Source organism: Phycodurus eques, chromosome 15, assembly GCF_024500275.1.
Source record: "Phycodurus eques isolate BA_2022a chromosome 15, UOR_Pequ_1.1, whole genome shotgun sequence".
In the NCBI taxonomy this organism is placed as follows: Eukaryota; Metazoa; Chordata; class Actinopteri; order Syngnathiformes; family Syngnathidae; genus Phycodurus; species Phycodurus eques.
The window spans coordinates 2,082,353-2,103,154 of record NC_084539.1 but is presented as its reverse complement, the minus strand read 5'-3'; the positions used below and the strand labels follow the sequence as shown (position 1 = coordinate 2,103,154).

At 46.1% G+C, this 20,802-nt stretch overlaps 2 protein-coding genes across 3 annotated transcripts in view; one reads left to right on the top strand and one right to left on the bottom strand.

Moving 5' to 3' along the window:
* The first annotated feature begins 1,003 nt into the window (after positions 1-1,003).
* On the top strand, positions 1,004-10,555 carry sh3glb2b (SH3-domain GRB2-like endophilin B2b). Its single transcript, XM_061698694.1, has 12 exons — positions 1,004-1,214; positions 2,479-2,620; positions 3,914-3,925; positions 4,279-4,407; positions 5,015-5,148; positions 5,258-5,350; positions 5,868-5,930; positions 7,127-7,150; positions 7,313-7,402; positions 8,138-8,238; positions 8,317-8,554; positions 9,374-10,555. Exons 1-12 carry the CDS (start codon positions 1,152-1,154, stop codon positions 9,479-9,481), a joined length of 1,197 nt encoding a protein of 398 aa, XP_061554678.1. The 5' UTR covers positions 1,004-1,151; the 3' UTR covers positions 9,482-10,555.
* Positions 10,556-10,942: 387 nt separating this feature from the next.
* Positions 10,943-20,802, bottom strand: part of pip5kl1 (phosphatidylinositol-4-phosphate 5-kinase-like 1) — a 30,460-nt gene continuing 20,600 nt past the window's right edge. The window contains exons 4-9 of one of the 2 annotated variants that reach the window (XM_061698383.1): positions 16,757-16,881; positions 13,986-14,020; positions 13,837-13,892; positions 12,974-13,086; positions 12,722-12,884; positions 10,943-11,617 (exon numbers count right to left, since the gene is read on the bottom strand). In XM_061698383.1, coding sequence (XP_061554367.1) covers positions 11,188-11,617; positions 12,722-12,884; positions 12,974-13,086; positions 13,837-13,892; positions 13,986-14,020; positions 16,757-16,881 — 922 coding nt within the window. In that variant the 3' untranslated portion in view covers positions 10,943-11,187. The remainder of the gene's footprint in view (positions 11,618-12,721; positions 12,885-12,973; positions 13,087-13,836; positions 13,893-13,985; positions 14,021-16,756; positions 16,882-20,802) is intronic. The other variant, XM_061698384.1, reaches the window with a different exon arrangement.

The window sequence follows — 20,802 nt, the reverse complement described above, 5'->3', positions numbered from 1 at the left end:
TGGGAGTGTGTTACTGCCAATGGCATGGGTAACTTACACATCTGTGAAGGCACCATTAATGTACATACAGGTTTTGGAGAAACATACGCTGCCATCCAAGCAACGTCTTTTTCACGGACGACCCTGCTTATTTCAGCAAGACAATGCCAAACCACATTCTGCACGTGTTACAACAGCGTGGCTTCGTCGTAAAAGCGTGCGAGTACTAGACTGGCCTGCCAGCAGTCCAGGCTTGTCTCCCATTGACAATGTGTGGCGCATTTTCAACCCCAAAATATGACAACGGAGACCCCTGACTGTTGAGCAACTGAAGTTGTCCAACGAGCAAGAAGGGGAAAGAATTCCAGCCATAAAACGTCAACAATTAGTCTCCTCAATTCCCAAATGCTAATTGAGTGTTGCTAAAAGGAAAGGTCGAAGGGTGTAACAGTGGTAAACGTGACCCTGTCCCAACTTTTTGGGAATGTGTTGCAGGCATCTAATTCCAAATGAGTAAGTATTTGCACACACAAAAAAAGGTTAATCCGTTTTAAAAAAAAGTTCATCAGTTTGAACCTTAAATATTGTGTATTTGTAGTGCATTCAATTGAATATGGGTTAAAAAGGATTAGCAAATCATTGTATTCTGTTTTTTTCTTTTCCTTTTATACAACGTCCCAACTTTATTGGGGGTTTGTACAGAATTTTTCGTTTTATGTTGTTTCCTAATAATCCCACTGTCTGTTATGAAATCAAGTATCTCTTACATTTTATACAGACCAATTAGCAGATGCTGATGCCAATGGGCACAAGTTCAGTGCATGTATTTGTATGCATGGTGGAAAATGTGGAAACGCGAGCCGAAACCTACTTGACTCATTCGTCCAGATTAATCGTGTATACGACGCATTATTGTATGAAATGGCGTGTGTTTGAAGTCGAGCGGCTGTTGGAGCCCATGCCGCGTCATGTCAGGGGAGGCGTGACTTGCAGCTCGGCGCTCTGTCTCTTTAAGCGCAGGCCGGAGAGTCGATTTCCGATCGCGAATGGGATGGATTGCTGCTTCAGTCTGCTGCTGCTGCGTCGCCTCAGCTGATTGAGAGGATTCCCTCTGCGGGGAAACAGCAAGTAAGCAAGTCCCGCCCTGTGTAAGCTCAGGACAGTCCAGCGCGATGGATTTTAACGTCAAAAAACTGGCTTCTGATGCGGGGGTCTTCTTCACCAGGGCTGTGCAGGTAAGCCGAGTCATCTGCACACCCCTGCAAGATCCCTCACTGATTTAGCATCGATGAATACTGCAGGCCTCTGTGCTCGAATCGACCCAACCAGCTGCGCCGTTGCAATGAATGCATCTTTGTGGAAAAGCAAAACGTGTCGTGTGTTTTGCGTCACCGGCAGCACTGTAAGCCGATAAAGGTCTGCCAAGTCCCCTATCTATTATTTAGAATGTGAGGCTTATGAGTCACGTGATTGCACGTTCTGCTGGGCGCCGCCGCCGCCAACTCCTTTGTCAGCTCTTAACATGTTCCAATTTAACAACGAAACACACGCGAGACATTTTTAAATCACCAACTGGACGTTCATCGAAAGTGCACACTTCCAGACAAAAACTCAAGAAGCATGTACGGTCCATGAAATCTGAGTTATCGCGTGGGATGCGATCCGGACCCACCCTTGAAAATCCGCGATATAGAGAGACCATATGAAGAACATGTTGCTCGGGTTTTTACCCCTCCCACACTCTTCAAACGCATGTAAACTTATTCAAAACACATTTAAAGGTGCACTTTTTAAATATTCCCCAGCGCCCGCACTCACATGCAATTCTCCAAATAAGATGCAAAGTGTGCTTGCTTCAAGCTGTGTCATTAGTCACTATCAGATTGTTTACTGTAAAGCTGACACATACAACGGAGAGTAAAACATTATATATTTGAACACCAAAATGTGTACCCAAAACCATATGATGAAAAAGCCCTATGAGATTTCGCAATGAGAAACGCCATAGACAGGCTAACAAAATCGGCATCAATGTTACGGGAATCATACGCTTGCAAACAACGGTTAATTTAAAGGAAGTATGGGTCTTGATGGTCACTATTTCACTAACAAGTCGATTTTATGTATTTGTTTTGCTAAAGAAAATGAAACTGGCAGACATTTCCAATAATTGAAGCAATTGATCAATAACTGATTGTCTTTGAAACGTCTTTTCATTGGTAAAATCGCCCCCGCCCCCCGCCATGTCTTGGTAGGACGTCAATGGCATAAGTCGAAGCCAAATTCATAGCAGGTGTGGAGAGAAAAAAAGAAGATACTGCGCTATATCGTCGTAGTATTAACTCGTATTTTATAAATCGTAGCCGTCGGGTGGTAAGGGTAAGCATGCTCAAAACACTCACAGGGACATATTATCTGCGAGGTGGGAACAATGACTATTACTGGAGCTGAGTGGGGGACCTTGTGATTTACATTGAGGACCCTCGGTTCTGTTTCTAGTTCACAGAGGAGAAGTTGGGCCAGGCTGAGAAGACTGAGCTCGATCCTCATCTGGAGAACCTGATCGCTCGGGCGGACTGCACCAAGAACTGGACCGAAAAGATCTTGAGACAAACGGAGGTGCTCCTGCAGCCAAACCCAAGTAAGCCCTTTCGCAGTTTTCTGAGAAAGAAAACTAACTCCATCACCACTAGACGTTGTCTGGAACCACAGTTATCACTGAGCAGTCCTTAAACTAGTGGGCAACATTTGTAGGATGTTGATTTATCGGAAAATTACTTGCATCAGAGAATGAAACTCACCAATATTCCGTTACCTGGCCCGATGTGAAAAAGCAATTACCCCCACCCCCTGGTTGGCTAATCACGTGTTTTGGTTCATTTTCTTTGATCACACCAAAGCCTGATTACCTCCGGACGTCTTCAATCAAAAAAAATCCCTTCAAAAGAATATGTCCCGACAAAATCAAGTCGGACAAAAGATCTTAAAAAAAAAAAAAAAAAAAGCTGCAACAAAATGACACGATCCGAAGAAATTCCAGAACAAAGTCGTTGACATCGCTCAGTCTGGAAAAGGGTTACAAAAGGCATTTCTAAAGCTTTAGGATTCCAGCCCGACCGTAGGGAGAGCCATTATCCTCACATGGAACAGCGGTGGTGAACGTTTGCAAGAATATTAGATGGATTGACGAGATGAAAGTTGATCTTTTGGGAAGGCGTGTGTCTCGTTACAGCCGGCGTAAATGTAGCAAAGAATGTCATAAAAAGAACATCTAACGCGGTGGTAGTAGCGTGATGGATCTTGGGCTGCTTCGCTCCTTCGGGACCTGGATAACTTGCTGTGATTGATGGAACCATGAATTTTGCTCTTTAACAGAAAATCCCGAAGAAGAATGTACAGCCATCAATCAGTTCATGGCCACAAGCTGGAGCGCACTTGAGTTCAAGATAAGGATCCAAAGCACATCAGCAAGCCAACTTCTGAATGTACCACCATAATCACCAATATTAAAATATGGTAGCGTAGTAGTTTTCATTCAAAACGAGGCAGAGATTGTATTCCTAAAAGGTTTATTCAATATTGTTGTGTGCCAGCGTAACGTTATGCACAGTCTGAACATTAACACTGTGGTTAAATACAGGACAATAAATTGTATTGAACTCAAAAGTTAAATCCAACCAAATGTACTGTACTGCATTGAATAAAAAATCAAGCAATCAAAAAAGAAAAAGTCGAAGCCACTGTAACGTTTTGCACAGTTTGAGGATTTAATTCAGTGATTCCTTTCGCCTACCACCGGAGGGAGCTTGTGTACCACTAGTTGTACTCGTAACCGCACTTTGAGAACCATTGATTTCGAACATTGGTAGAAATGTGTATTATTATTATTATTATTATTATAACCGTGTATTTTGTTTCACCCTCCATGCTTCAGTTGACCACACTGGTGAGTAATGACTTTATTTTCCAACGTGAAATACTGAATATATAGTCAATTAAAGCAAAAATAGAAGGCGGCTACACCCTTATTAAGAGTTTGAAACTGGAGAGAAAATAAGTCCATGTTGTGATGAAGCCCGACATACACTGACTTTGGCTTCAAAATGTACAGCGGGTGCGAGTACAACTGGGCTGCTACTAATAAATGTTTCCCAAGCAATCTATATATAAATCGTCATGTCACATCGCAAACTGTGCCGACAGTATTTCAATAAGTACATGGCGACCAGCAAACGGACGAGCGACGCACCAAGACGTCTGCCCTCTTGACACAATTGCTTCCTTTCGTGCTTTGCGCAGGTGCTCGGATCGAGGAGTTCATCTATGACAAACTGGAGAAAAAGCTTCCTTCCAGGACAACCAATGCGGAATTGCTTGGCCAATACATGCTGGATGCGGCCAGTGAATTTGGCTCCGACACTCCGTACGGTCAGTGGAGTTGTTCCTGAAATGACGATTAGCGAGAAGGTTATTTCCTCAATAAACCGTCACCGTGGCCTGCCGCACATCGAGTGACTGAAGGGGGACAATCGCGGACAAATCGCAAGCGCGCGTACGTCGTACGGCGCACACAATCGACTGTGCTGTATTGCTTCCGCGTTCGTCCCCAAACGACACGGCTCGATTGTCAAGCAAGACTTTCTCTCGTCGTCTTAGCGATGTTACGTTGATCCAAAGAGGAAGCGGTTGAGAAATAAAGGCGAGGGTGCGGATCTATGAGAGGCATGACTGCATTGATGCATTTCGGTGACAGATACTCTCCACGCTTCGCTTTTTAGCCACAGGTGCATATGAAATGAGCGTTACAGTAAAACAAAATATACAGTCTATGAACTGGCGGGATCTTGCTTCACACCTGGAAAACGTAGTTTTTATTGTCAGCGCTCATGTGACACGGCATGGCATTTTATTTTATTTTTTTTCTCGCCCTCAACAAATTGGAACACACTGATTGAAGCTCATACGGACACATGATGATTTCTGTTATTATAGTGTGTGTGTGTGTGTGTGTGTGTGTGTCTTTGTGTTTGTGTAGGCAGTACCCTGATTACAGTAGGAGAGTACCAGAAAAGACTGGGAACAGCTGAGCGTGAGTTCCTTCAAACCTCCGCCACGATGTTCCTCACTCCCTTACGCAACTTCCTGGAAGGAGACTGGAGGACTATATCAGTGAGTGTGAAGGCCACGCCCACCACCCCACCCCCTCCCGTTTGCACTTGTCGCTTTGTGTTTGTAAGCCAAATCCATTTTCTGAGTGAATCTCACCTGCCTGTCACAGAAAGAGAGGCGACTTCTCGAGAATCGCCGGCTGGATCTTGACATTTGCAAAGCACGCTTGAAAAAAGCTAAGCAGTCTGAGGCAAAAGCAGCAGTGAGTATTATTATTATTATTATTATTATTATTATATTTGAATCTGTGAAAGTATTTTAGTCTCATGGCATGTTAATTTTGAATCAAGTCCAAAAAACAAAACAAAAAAAACCCACATTTAATTGCACTTTTCTGTCCATTTTCCGTACCGCTTCTCGTCAGGCGGGTCGCGGGCGTGCCGCAGCCTATCCCAGCTATCTTCGGGCGAGAGGCGGGCTACGCCCTGAACCGGTCGCCAGCCGATCGCAGGGCACATAGAAACAAACAACCATTCGCGCTCACATTCACGCCTACGGACAATTTAGAGTCTTCAATCACGCTACCACGCATGTTTTTTGGGATGTGGGAGGAAACCGGAGCCACGCGGGCACGGGGAGAACATGGAAACTCCCCACAGGCGGGGCCGGGGATCGAACCCCGGTCCCCAGAACTGTGGGGCAGATGTGCCAACCAGTCGGCCGCCTTTGGATTATTGCAAATGTTTGTTCCCTCCCTCCCCGCTGTTGTTGTCTTGTAGGCCGCACCCGATTTTCAGGAGACGAGGCCTCGAAATTATGTTCTTTCTGCCAGTGCGTCAGCGGTAAGACTCGCAAGCAAAACCGGTGGCATAGACGCAGGACACACAGTTTCGATAACGGGAAGTAATCCTATGCTTACTCAATTCATCAATGAGCTGTGGTCTGTTTTGTCTTTTGACTAAATGATGATGATCTATCTGAGAAGATGTCCTCTCTGATTTCTCATTTTCTGCCAACCCTTTGGACACATTTTCCAGCCAACCACGCCTTCGTAAACTCCAGATTGGATTGTTGCAAGCGCAAAGCGGTCCAGAAATCGGATCCCGGGATCAGCACCAATACCCCCTCTATGCCACACGTCGCACCTGCCTGCCAACATTTGCCCATACATACAACACCCACATTGCTTTCAATTATTCTTGGGTTTTTGTATTTTCTGATGTGCCTTTTAGTATATATTCCAGACATGCTACTTTATAGTGCATACGGTGTTTCTTCTTACTCTTAGGTGACCTTCGCAGTCCCGAAAGGAGCCGATAAAATGAAATGTCGTTACTAAACCAACTGGAGGGAAGATTTGACAGATCTGACATGCACGGTCACGCGGTTTTTGTATTTGTCATATGTTTAAATGATGTTTGTTTGAGTTTCTGTTTCCTTTTTTTTTTTCTTTTGTCTTTGTGTGTTTGACAACTGAGCCAGTTGCAGAACGACTGGGAGAGTTGGGATATGGAGGCAGAGACTAGCGTATCGGAGCAGAGAGAGGTTGTAAACGGGGGGCCTTCAGCCTTAGTGCACATGTCGACTTTTGTAGAAATGTGAACCCTGTTTTGTGGGTGTGGTCAACTAGTTGGTGTTTGGTTACGTCCCCGGTCCGTCCCACCTACCGTAGGTCGCCTGTTGTAACTTTGTCACGAAAGAAGGTTTTCGCGCGCTGACTTCGTTAAAAGTCAGGTCAATTGAATGACTATATTGCCAATTCACAGCAAGGCTCATTTGCATATGAAACAAACAAGCATTCACACCTACGGGCAATTTAGAGTCTCCAAAACAAGCACATTTCATAATTGGAGTTGTTGTTGATGTTTGATTTTAGGAGAAGCTTTCAAAGAAGATAACCCTTTCAGATTGATCAGATCGTAGTCCAACCGTTTTATCGCCCGCCCTATCGATAGTCACCGATTGGCGGTACGTACACGTTAACGTCGTCAAGAGAATGTGGTGTTGAGAACGGCTCTTTTGTTTTCTGCTCTCTCAGCTGCTGAGTGAGGAAGTGGACAAAGTAAGTGAGACTTTCGCAGCTAATCTGCTCATCGATACGACGCCAAATCCGAGTTGCGCGAGCGTTGCGCGTTCTGTGTGATTTTCTGAGAAGCACGATGCGTTGACGCCTCCTTCCTTCCTTCCTTCCTTCCTTCCTTCCCCCGGTCTTTTCCGGCCGCAGGCAGAGCACGAGCTCCGCGTGGCGCAGACGGAGTTTGACCGTCAAGCCGAAGTGACCAGGCTGCTGCTCGAGGGCATCGGCAGCACGCACGTGAGTGTGCGGCGTTAACCGTGACTCTCCCGCCGCTGCGTCGCGTGACACAAAAAAGGGTAAGAGTCCATAGCGCCAGCGCTCTGCGGTCTCGGGTGGGAGACGCGTCATCTGGGCCGGCCGCCTTCCCCGGGCCAAGAGGCAGATGACGGACTTGACTTGACCCAAAAGCCTTGCGGTGTCTGACATCAAGTCAAAGTAAAGTCCTTTTTATTTCCATTATTTCAGCGGGGGACAGTCGTTTTAGGATGCGCGTGTCGGCTAACGAGGCAAATTAGCGAGCGCACGTTAGCCAGGACCATCAGCTGAAACAAGCTCATGCTAACTCAAAGAAAATGGATTTGATATCGATGAATTCCCATGGTGCGCTTATTCAGGTTGGACGGGGCAGCGCTTGAAGGCCAACATCGCTCTAGGGAAGCATTTCCCCCAGCGTACGAAAAGCATTCCTGTAGATACAGCGACGGGTAAGGACGAAGCACGGCTCAGACATCAGGGAGACAATTATCGGAACGCGGTTTCCCTCGGCTCGCCAGAACACGCCGACGGGGGCGAGCGGTCGAGAAAATGGAGGGTTTAGGGACGCGTCCTCATACGTTGTGCAAGCCATAATGTCGCGCTGTATATTTTCACCGTGTAGAGAGAAACTCCCAATTCACGGATCGATGGAATTTCGCCGGCGTGGCGGTAATCCCTTCCGCTGGATCCTTGACATGGCTCTCTTTGTCTTCACAGCTGAACCACCAGCGTTGCTTGCAGGATTTTGCGGAAGCTCAGGCCACCTTCTATGCTCAGTGTCATCACTACATGCATGAACTGCAGAGGGAACTCGGCAGGTTCGTGTCGCTTCGTGCGGGAAATACATTTGCTAAGAAATGACTGCAAATGCCTTTTGACCGCAATTTTTCATACAGATCTGCTAATGCAGTCAGCGCCCAGCGCCAGTCGGCCGTCTGTCCCGGCCCCGTGTCTGCTACGTTTCCGTCTGGTCCACGTTCACCTGGCACCGTCGTCCCCACCGCCTCGAGCGATAAGCCCCAAACGTTGGCGATGGAGCAAACGCAACTCCCCGTTACAGGCACCAGAAAGGCCAAAGTCCTGTACGACTACGACGCCCACGATTCAAGCGAGCTGTCCCTGTTGGCCGATGAGGTACAGTTGCGAGCGTGGCGTCGCGCTCGCAATACCGTCAACTCTATTTTAAAGACCAAAAATGTATTTTTCAATTTGATTTTCCATTTTTCTTTTTGTTTTTTTTTTGTGTGACAATCGTTGGCGGTTCATCCTCGCCTATTCAATATTCAATAATGCAATTCTTATTTCACGTGGACTTTTGCTAGACGTGGTCCGGCTCGATCCCGCGCCAAGAGCGGAGGTCCGCTGTAAATGAATGATCACCTCATAAACTAAATGGAGGGAGAACTCGGTGTGGAATCGGAAGCCTATAAAAACGATTTTTAACTACTATAAAATGTCTTTTAAAAGGCTTAAAATCGTAAGGAAAAAATGCTTGCAATATCTCCCCCCCCCAAAAAAATGAAGTCAAGATACAACATGTCAAAATATAATACCGCCGAGATGATGGAGGAATGGGGGTCACGGTGAAACTCAAGCGATTTCTCAGTGTTGTACGAGTATCGCTCGTAGTAATGCGGGTCGCCTCGAATGGTACGCGAGAGAATCGCTGCCCGGGTGCAGTTCAGTGGGATCTAACGTTTTTGGGCAACCGTTTGAAATGGATTCTTTTTTTTTTTTTTTTGTCGTTGACCCACGCGATGTTCAAACCGCTTAATGGTAAATAAAAAATCTTATTTCGGATGAATCCGGGCTGCTGCAGCGCTATTTTCGTGTCGGTCGTTCTTGCGGTACTTGATGTAAAACGTTTTGAGAAAGCACATCAAACTCTTCGAATGTCGTTTCCATGTGGCATTGTGACTTGAAGATCATTTTTTGCTTCCGGTTATGTTTCAGCTTATTACCGTCTACACCGTACCTGGCATGGACCCCGATTGGTTGGTCGGCGAACGAGGCAACGAAAAGGGCAAGGTCCCCGTCACCTACCTTGAGCTACTGAGCTAATGGACGCTATGACATGACAAGCATGCAAAAATGCCCTTTCGACTGTCACGCTGTATATTCATGTAGTGCACTTACTTCATTACGGACACTTTGGCCGAGTGGTTATTTGAAACACGCATTCAAACTTTCTCTGAATACAAAGGAGGCCATTTTAATTTCAGGAACAAGCCGGAACATTATTATTATTTTTTTTAAACGAGGGTTGAGGGTTACTGACTCTGACCTCTACAGCTAAACCGGAAGCGCGTTACCTTGTGTTGGCTTTCCAATGATTTTTTTTTTGGGATCCTTTTAACTGTAATTTTTGACGTCTGTACGACTGAAGTGTCCTCCATAGCCACAGGTTTAACAAAATAAAGTATAAATCAACAGCGAGACAGAAGGAGATCTCATGATTCTAATAGTTATCCAACAGAAGAAAATTGAACAAAAATCGTAGAAGCAGCAGAGATGCTACGACGCGTGTTGCAGTACTCTTTTTCACCTGTAAATGTGTATTTTATATATATTTTTTTTTTTGGGAACCGTGCTGGTTGTCATAACACCTTATCCCTTCAGTTAACGAACCGTTTTCGCTTCCGAGTCAATTTCTGTCACCATTCGTTGGGAGCTTGATGTTCTGTTAAGTTCCAATTCTCCGATCGACCAACCAAATTGTGGTCACGGAGGCAAGCTGAGGCCGGAGAATTGTACTGATGACCGGAACAATTCCATGCTCACAAATGTTTTTACTTTGCGCTTGATTCAACATATGCGACGATCGCTTATTGCGATGGGTTTAGGTGCAAAATTGGTGTCATGGAAATATATGATCTTAAGTGCTTTGAAATGTTCATCAATTGCATGTAACGATTGATGTCCCATCATTTCAGTACGCGTGGACGTAGATGACATGACAGCAGACGTGTTGGTGTGTGCACGCGTGTCACAATTCAGGAATTCCCATCACAATCGTTCATGTTTTTAATTGTATGCGTTCTGTCAAATACCCAAACTAGTTATTGCACTTCCTGTTGACCCATTTTTGCCTGGCTTGGAGCGCAATAAACTTGCATGTGTGGAACAGTCACGACTGCGTACCCTCTTGAATTTTACAATTTTGGGCACGGTGGGAGGGAAAATGGGAACCCTTTGAAATTTCTGAATCAATTCGTCATAAAATGTGGGAGCACTTTGGAAGACGTACAAATCGGTAAACCGTTTGGCATGCCTCAAGCAAAGAAAACAAGAAGATGGCAGCAACTCCAAAATTCCGGTTGTCCAACTGTGCAACATATTACCAAAGAAATAACAGCGTCGATCATCTGTTAGGAGGAGATGATTTTTTTTTTTCAATCTCGAGAGGAGAATGGCAGGATTTCACAGAATCAAAATGTAAGAGTGGCTGACGAACATCTTAACCTCGGAGATTCATTCTGGTGGCCAAAAAAAAAAAAAACGACTCGGAAAGTAAAGTCAAGGTGATTTTGCAAGGCTTTTAAATTGATGACCGGCATGAAAGCATGGCATAATCATAGGCGGTACAGCAAAATATTGGGAGTTTTGTCTTTTTATTTGGCTGGGCAGCGTTGGTGCTCGTGTTTCCTCGTGACGCCTCCTGGACTTCATTCGAAACGGTTTAGGCCAAGTTGTCTTATTCATCCATTCGTCTTCGATACGGCTTCTCCTCACCTGGTCCCGGGCGCTGGGTGACCGGCGGCGGGCGACTACTTGGTGTGCTCCAGCACCCACTGACACAGCCTAGCGCAGTAAGTCTGCGGACTTACTGTGGAGAACGTCCGGCCCGGGTGCCTCAGTCTCTTCCACCAATATTCCAGTCTTTTCTTTAAACTGTAAACTGTAAAAATGTCAACGATGCCAATGAAGTAGCGTTGATCCGGTCCATCGATGACATGCAGAGCATTCTTTAAGTTGAGCAGTAAACGTCTGTTTTGGACCTCGAAGTCTGGGAGCTCTTCAGTTTCACCGGCAGCAACGCGCCGGCGATGTGCGTCGCCGCTTCGGCCGTCTCCCGCTTGCCCTCGCTTCAAACTGTCACTATCAATGTCAGATGAGATGAAAATAGAGTTATCCTCTGGGACTGCCCCCGGCACGGCAGGGATATTACAGACAGGGCTGGCGCTTGGATTCACAGATCTACAACAATCGACAAAACAATCGGGTTCAGCACGAGTGCGGCAATCGTGAGCAAGCACAACCTGACACGCTGACCGGCTCGCCCCAAAACGGATGCATGATTTTAGGCGAAAACATGAGGTGGTTTGATGTGATTATATCGCACGTGCTGCGTTTAAGGGTGAGGTCACATGTCAGCGGAAGTGTTGCTTGCGCACAGCACCTTAAGTTGGCGACGCATCGTTCTATTGGTTAACTCGGCTCAGAGTAAACGAATCAATCATTTGACGTCAACAAAGCTTGCGTGTTAATTGAACGTGACAGAAAAGGAATGTCATAAATTCCTTAGTGTGTTGCCGCTGTACCGTACATACCGCACGTCGACCTGCTAACGCTAATGGTCGTTCGCATGCTCTAAGGTCCGCTGATGTCTAAAGCTCACAGGGACGATAAACGAGCTTGAAAGAAACCTTCGGTGGCTACGAGCAGACTTTTCCACCTCTTTTAGGGGCGAGCGGCCAACGACGTACAGTAAACTCTCTTTTATCGCACAGGTTACGCTCCACAAAACACACGCGATTCATGAAATCCACGATGATTCATTACATTATTATATACGTCGCTAAGTTCGCTATGTGCAATTCAATGCCAATACGTGATACTTTAGAGATGCGCGGGTGTTTTATTTGTCCATTTGAGGGCCACTTCAAGACGGACGCGCTCTGCTTAAATGACGTGACTCGCAGCCAACGTGGACATGGTGTGAACTGACTTACCAAATGTATGAGTTGAGACGACTTGGTAAGGTGTCTTTTTTCTCGAGTAAGAATAAGGCCCGGTGACCTTGTGCGAGTCATTGCTGTCGCTTTGAAATCATGCAGCCAATAAAGCCAACGGTATGACAGATACACTGACCCTACAAAATAAATCCGCGATGCACGGAATCCACAATATGTGAACCGCGATAGCGCGAGGGATTGCTCCATCTGTTTTGAACGTATCCATTTTATGTTGACGCGGCGCGGTGCGGTGTACGACCGGTTCGCACATCCGCCTCACAGTTCTGAGGCAGGAAGGTTTGTTTCAACTGGACCAAACGCGACAAGTGCGAAAACAGCTACTAACCGCTTGGTTCTCGCGATTAGCGAGGCGAAGGAGAGAGCGTGGTGACGTTCGTCTTGTTGCAGAGGCTGATGGGCGAGGAGGAGACTGTAATCCAACACGTTGAGGCTTCGGAGAAAGTCCGTGTCGATCTCCATTTGCCGCAGGAGCCAGGGACGCTGCCGGTCTGTGTGCGTACGTTCACGATACTGTATCCCATATACATTACGGTGCATACACAGACAGTCCGACATGATACGCAGCACTTGGGCCTACCGAGGGTGACGTACTGCCCTTCAAAGTTGAGGTCTTTGAGGACCACAATAATCTGGCATCCATCTGGTGAAGGATCTGTCCAGCGACTCACTTCGCAGCCTTTAATGTCGTACCTAGCAAACAGCGACACAAAACCTCATCCAAGGAAACTCATCGATTAACAGTCAAGGGCTGGGTGAAGGGAGGTTTGGTGTGTTCTTATCTTGTGTGTGTGTGTGTGTGTGTGTGTGTGTGTGTGCTGTGTTTTGGGTGTAAGGGTCATTTGCTAATGTGCGAATGCAAAATGGCCGCCAGCTCCCGGATCCCTCTGGTGCATTGCAACATCACAACGAGGCTCCCTCCAGTGCCAATTAACGGTAAAGACCGCTTGACGACCAAAATGAGCAACTCCGAACACGCGAGGCTGCATCTTCAGAAAACACGGATGGACGCATAACCATGAATAAAAATATGACTTTCATTTTTTTTTGGGGCTTTTTATGGATAGCAACTGCCAATTAATTAAAAACACTCATATCAGTAACATGGTTCGATTTTCAAAAGGAAACTCGGTGTTACCGATCAAATGATATGAAAATGGCTCATATGGTGTTTCGTAAATCACATTGTACAATTTGTCGGATTGACTTTTATTTTGCCTGTCCGCAGCCAGGTTGGCATTGGAAATGAGAATCTGCTCTGGTCCTCACCCCGGAGCGATAACAGTTCAAGAGCTCGAGCAATGGCTTGATTGAAAATCATAACAACTCCATCGCGCGTGTGCGTCGCACGACGAGGAGGCGGCGGCCGGTGTGTTCCTCAACTCCCAGAAGATCCTCGTTTAGATTTCATCGTGCCAAATTCTGGAGGAAAGCAATTCTTACCTGGCGCTGATTCGATCATCTGGATAAAACACACTTTGCATCACGATGAAGTATTTCTGCAAATGCAAATCAAAAAAAATCAAAAGTGCTCGACACCGATGCTTTTGTGCGCTAACAAGTGGTCGCACGGCATAATTACTACAACATACCTTTCGCCTGCGTGAAATTTTGATCCTGTGAACACCTTGCAAAAAAAAAAAAAAAGGAACAATAACGGATCATTTAGTCTCTTACAGCAGGAAAAGGAGCTTCTCTTTACAATCCAGGCAATCATTGATTCAAATCTTTCTGCGCAATTAGAATTGATCAACTTGACGTCAACGTTTATGGCTCAGCCACCGTCCACGCGCTTCAGTCATCCATCTATCCATTTTCTTCTGCTCATGGGGTCGGGGGTCGGGTGGCGGGGGGCAGCAGCTTAAGCACTTCCCTCTCCCCAGCCAGCCACTTCGCCCAGCTCTCCCGGGGTATCCCGAGGCGTTCCCTGGCCAACCAGGAGACGTAGCCTCTCCAGCGTGTCCTGGATGGTTCCCGGTTCCTCCTCTCAGTGGGACGTGCCCAGAACACCTCACCAGAGAGGCTTCCGGGAGGCATCCTAACACGATGCCCCAGCCACCTCATCTGGCTCCTCCGGATGCGGAGGAGCAGCGGCTCAGCTCTGAGATCCTCCCAGACGACAGGGCTTCTCACCCTAAGGGAGAGCCCGGACACCCTGCGGAGGAAACCGTTTTCCAGCACTTGGATCCGCGATCTTGGTCTTTCGATCACGACCCACAGCTCCTGACCATAGGTGAGGGTGGGAAAGTAGATCGACCGGAAAATCGAGAGGTTCGCCTTTCGGCTGAGCTCCTTCTTCACCACGACAGACTGATACGGAGTCCACATCACTGCAGATACTACGCCAATCTGCCTGTCGATCTCCCGCTCCATTCATGACCAAGACCCCACGATACTTGAAATGCTCCACTTGGGCCTGATCTCTCTCATCCCTGACTCGGAGAGAGCACTCTATCCTTTTCCGGCTGAGGACCATAGCCTCAGAGTTTGAGGTCGTTCCCACCGCTTTACGCTCGGCTGCGAACCGAGAATTGGGGATTGTGATTTGATGGAACCAACGGAACCACATCTTCTGCAAAAAGCATACTGAAGCCACCTAACCAGACCCCTTCAACGCCTTGGCTGCACCTAGAAATTCTGTCCGGGTTATGAACAGAATCAGTGACACGGGCAGACTCGGTGGAGTCCGACCCTGAATGGAAACAAATCAGACTTACTGCCAGCAGTGCGGACCAAACTCTCGACACCGGTTGTGCAGGGACTGAACAGCCCACATTAGGGAGTCTGGTAGATAGAGATTCCATCTCACCTCTAAGACACACGAAACCATAAGAAATCCCAAAAACTAGCAAAAAAAAAAAAGATCACAACAATTAGTCAGGAAATTGCATTCTACTTGTCTATTCGACAATTGCTCATTATGAAAAGAGTCTTACTGTATATAATCTATAGAAGGGCGCTCTCATGAGGGGCCGTGTGGGACATTATTCAGGATTAGCTCTCACACACACCAACTACTGAAAGGCTCCCATAAACACGAGTCAAATGCGCTCACGAACGCTTGTTAAATGATCTTATGAGCGCCAGTCAAACACTCTCAAAGGCACGACTGAAAGTCTTGCTCTCAAACACACTACTTAAATGGTATACAAGCCCAATTCCAATGAAGTTGGGACGTTGTGTGAAACATAAATAAAAACAGAATGCAATGATTTGCAAATCATGTTCAACCTGTATTTACACTGCACTCCATAGACAAGATATTTAATGTTCAAACTGATCAACTTGATTGTTTTTAGCAAATAATCCTGAACTTAGAATTTGATGGCTGCAACGCGTTCCAAAAAAGCTGGGACAGGTGGTGGCGAGGATAATAGTTTGTTCAACAATTGTTCAAGTTACCGTAAAAAAAGGGGTTTGTAACAAGCCAAAAAAAGTACTTGCGATATCTCAACATCATTATTTATTATATATTACGATGTGAAATTCTGCGTCTGCACGACTGCTCTGAGGATTCAATTGCGGCCCCGCCTGTGTGGAGTTTGCATGCTCTCCCCGTGTTTTGGGTGGGTTTTCTCCGGGCAATCCGGTTTCCTCCCACATCCCAAAAAGGTTCATGGACGACTGAAAACAAGTTTGTGACCTTAACGGCGAGACTTTTCACGGTCATCGAGAGACCACCTCTGTGACCTGAGGCACGGAAATTCTTCATTGTACTCGCTAAACTACCATGTCGAGACAGACGGCAGCCCCATACTGAGTCCCGAGTCTGCTCAAGGTTTCTTCCCAAGAGGGAGTTTTCCCCTTGCCTCCGTCGCCGAGTGCTAGGGGGTTCAGTTCCGAATCCCAAGTGGTTTATTGTCACGGGTCCCGGATGGTCGGATGGTAGCCTGCAGCCGATCGCTTTCTCGGCAGCACGCGCAGTGCGCTGCGGTCTGCGCGTGGCCCTGGCAATGGCACCGGCGTTACCACACATTGACGGAGGAGGTGGGGATGGACTCCATGTCGGTCGTGCAGAACGGCACCGACATCTTGGTTGCCAGCTTGAGTTTCGTCAGCGGCCGTCGGAAGAACATCCTCTGCCGGGATAGTCAATAGTCGGCTCCCACTTGAGGTCCCGTGTGACGGTGGTGCCCAGGAAGCGGAAAGAGTCCGTGATGGAGATGGCGGAGTGTGTGCGGGTTAGGGGTATTGCGAGGCTGCGCCTTTTTTCATGTCGTCTTATGATGGTAGCACTCCGGTTCAAATAGGAAAGACCAACAAAATGTCATTTTTGATTGCAAACTTGTACAAATAAAAGTGATATTCTGATGCAATATCGCCCGTTGCAAATGTTTGTGCTTATGTGAGGGCGTGCGTGTACCTAGCAGCTTCACCAGAAGAGAATGGGGGTACTTCCGCAAATGTGCCATGTAGTCCTTGAGGTTGTCCAGAAGGAATCGGATTTCCCTTTCATTCTGGGTCTTCAAAAAGAAGCGTTTATCATTCCTAAAATGTAAAGACACCAAAGAAAAGTACATGTCAATGGATCCAATTCAACCGTATACATACGTATTTCCTCTGTTTATTGGTCAAATGCAGCCCGATGGGGGCAGTGCAGTGCAAACCGTAGGATCGTACCGATCCTAGAACCAAGCATGAAGTATTTGTGCTCTTATATTACAGGAATAGTCGGCAGTCAATCACAGGGCACAGCGGCGCGAATTTCATTTAGTAGCAAGCTCCTCTGTTTACATATTAGCTCCTCCCACCAGCGACTCCATCGAGGAGTCGACGTGATCGCTCAAAGAGGCGGGAGAGATGGCATCTTCTTTCATTCATGTTGTCATTTGAATTGCGCAACGGGAATAACCGCATTCAAAAACGCATTTGTATTGTTTCATTTGAAACATTGCATTTAAAAACTACATCTGAATCATTTATCATCATTTGAAATGGAATTGACTCGTTTGGAACTGAAGGCCAATAAACTTGAGAGTGAATGTGACGTTATTTTATCCGAAATGAATATTCAATGACATATTTTCACATTCACTTTGATCATTTCAATTCAAACCGAAGGAATAGCAATCGATCGGCGATACGCAGATCTCCTCTTCGGCCAGCACCTTCAGCACCTTCGCCTTTGCGCATGTGACACAGGGACTCTCCGGAAAGTCAAATCTTCTAACCGGCTCCAGTCTTCATCTTTGGCCCAACATAATATCATCCAGGCATTGAACTTCATGGACGAGGCTTTACTGACATCTCGGGGGAGAAACATCGCACACCACATATCGATACAGACGACGCGGTTTCAAATCAATTTAGGGGGTTTTGATGAGTTTTACATGAATTCCATTTTTGGGACATTTATTGGACTTTGATGTTTTCCATCACAGTAGAATCAGTTCAAATCAGTGGTTAGAGGGCGACAATTTGGCCACACGGTTTTGAATAAGGTACACTTCAAAAAGGCACCATGGCGCCATTTCTAATTTATTAGAAACAGGAGATAAGCAGCTTGGATGTGCAAAGAAAAAAATGGTTTGGCCTCTGGTTCCATTTTGTGGTTTAAGGGTGAAAATACACTCCAAGTATTTCAAGTCCTCCACCCTCGCTATCTCTTCTCCCTGTAGCCTCACTCCCCCCCGCCACCACCCCTCTCATTCATGCACATATATTCTGCTAACCTCGGCTAATCTTCATTCCAGTGCATGCCTCCATCTTTCTAACTGTTCCTCCACCTGCTCCCTGCTTTCACTGCAGATCACAATGTCATCTGCGAACATCATGGTCCACGGGGATTCCAGTCGAACCTCATCTGTCAGCCTATCCATCACCACTGCAAACAGGAAGGGGCTCAGGGCTGATCCCTGATGCAGTCCCACGTCCCCCTTAAATTCGTCTGTCACACCTACAGCAGACCTCACCGCTGTTCTGCTGCCCTCGTACATGTCCTGTACTATTGTAACATACTTCTCTGCCACTCCAGACTTCCGCATGCAGTACCACAGTTCCTCTCTGGGTACTCTCTCGTCGCCTTTCTCTAGATCTACAAAGACACAATGTAGCTCCTTCTGACCTTCTCTGTACTTTTCCAACAACATCCTCAAGGCAAATAATGCATCTGTGGTACTCTTTCTAGGCATGAAACCATACTGTTGCTCGCAAATACTCACTTCTGTCCTGAGTCTCGCCTCCACTACTCTTTCCCATAACTTCATTGTGTGGCTCATCCACTTTATTCCTCTTTAGTTCCCATAGCTCTGCACATCACCATTGTTCTTAAAAATGGGCATCAGCTCAACTTTTCCTCCATTCCTGAGGCATCTTCTCACCCGCTAGAATTCTGTTGAGCAAGCTGGTCAAAAACTCCACAGCCACCTCTCCTAGATGCTTCCATACCGCCACAGGAATGTCATCAGGATCAACTGCATTTCCATTTTTCATCCTCTTTCATGGCTTTCTAACTTCCCCCTTACTAATCATTGCCACTTCCTGGTCCACCACACTTGCCTCTACTACTACTCCCTTCTCTCTCATTTTCCTCATTCATCAACTCCTCGAAGTATTCTTTCCATCTGTCCAGCACACTCCTGGCACCAGTCAAAAGTACTGGAAGGGCAAGGTAAATTCCTTTGTTTTTGTTGTGTACTTAAGACATTTGGCTTTCAGATCAAAAGATGAATATGAGACAACACTTCAGAATTCCAACTTTTATTTCATGGCATTTACAGCTAGACGTGTTAAACAACTCAGGACGGAGCACCTTTTGTTTTAACCCATCACCCACTTTTCATGTGAGCAAAAATATTGGTCCACGTGACTGATGGTGTTTCTAGTTGCTCAGGTGTTGCCTTTTGGACTGATTGCTGAAACATTAGAGAGTGCTTGTTTTTGGCTTTGGGTTTGACCAGTGAAAACCGCATTAGCTGTTCCTAGCAAACACGAAGACGAGAGCGCTGTCTATGCAAACAAAGCAAACCATTTTCAAGCTGAGAAAAAGGGGAAAACTGATCAGAGCTATTGCGCAAACATTGGCCAAAGCCAATATAACAATTTGGAATGTCTTGAAAAAGAAAGAAACTACTGGTGGACTGAGCAACATCGAACAGGTCGGCCAAGGGTATCCATAGCAGTTGATGACAGAAACAGTGTGAGAGCAGTGAACAAACACCGAAAGACAACAGTCAGTGACATCTCAATGTAAATACCATAAAATAAAAGCTGGAATTCTGAACTTTTGTCTCATATTCATTAGGCTTTACACGCTCAGGATTTTTGGGGCCAGTCACCGATCAGCGAGTTGAAAAAAACGATAACCGATCACAAGATGGAGCAATGTGTCTATTTAAATGACCTGTTCATTTACTGTATACACGTGTGTACTTAATTGCTCCAAAAGTTATATTTACAATAAATAATGTGTCTTTGTTCGTCTATTTATGCCAGTGAGGCAGAGTGACAGACAGAACAAATGAATGGTCTTCTGTTGGATGGCAGGAAGTAAATACAGTAATTAACGCATCCACTTTTTGTGACATTTTTGTCTGTCGGTGTGCCGTGAGGTTTTTTTCAATTGTAAAATATGTTCCTTGGCTCCATAAAGGTTGGACATCACTGCTCCAGTCAGATCGTGGATTCCAATCAGTCAGGTCAAACCAACATGACAACATGACAGAAATAATGGGTGCCAACTAACTGTAATTAAATGACTTCACACACACCGAAACTTTAGAGCACGATTCGACAGGACGGCGGCATGTTTACGTACAACCGTTAGTGCTAGCACTAGCTTGTTATGCTACATAACGTATTGTTGGCCGCTTGCGCGCCGTATCGTATTCAAAGTACGTGAACATACCTCGAGCAAGCCTTAACCACCAACACGTTTTCCCCCATTTTGTCCTTGTCGTCGCCACGGTAACGAGTGTATCCCGTCGCGTTTGAGTTGACAGGATAAAGCCCAATGATCGTAAAAAACGGGATGCGGTGGTACGGGAATACAAGATTCTATTGCAGTAGTCTGACATAGTGCAATCATGAAAGAAGACCAAATTTGTCGTGTTGTCTGATCCGGGCATTACGCGTTGTCGATCCCAAACCGCCGACATTTTGAAATAACTTTATCGGCCATCAGATATTTCCAATACTACGTCGAAAGACGTGCGACAAGGCTAAAAATAAACTAGCATATGGATTCAAATTCACTGTGCACGATGGCGACGCGGAGTAAATGTCTTTTGCGGAGCCGATCAACGGCAAATGATGACATTAAAGCCGATCAGTTTAAAATGCTAATTATCGGCTAAAATGGTCATTATCGTCTAATGTTCATCTTCTGATCTGAAACCCAAATGTCTTCAGGATACAATCCACAGTAGAATCTTAATTAGCATGCATGCTTCTCCAATATAAGAGGAAGCC

Excerpts from the sequence above, each read along its gene's own strand:
- sh3glb2b (XM_061698694.1), top strand. The coding sequence starts at position 1,152 with ATGGATTTTAACGTCAAAAAACTGGCTTCTGATGCGGGGGTCTTCTTC. Across the intron at positions 4,408-5,014 it reads TGGCTCCGACACTCCGTACG|GCAGTACCCTGATTACAGTA; the intron begins GTCAGTGGAGTT and ends GTGTTTGTGTAG. Across the intron at positions 7,151-7,312 it reads TGAGTGAGGAAGTGGACAAA|GCAGAGCACGAGCTCCGCGT; the intron begins GTAAGTGAGACT and ends TTCCGGCCGCAG.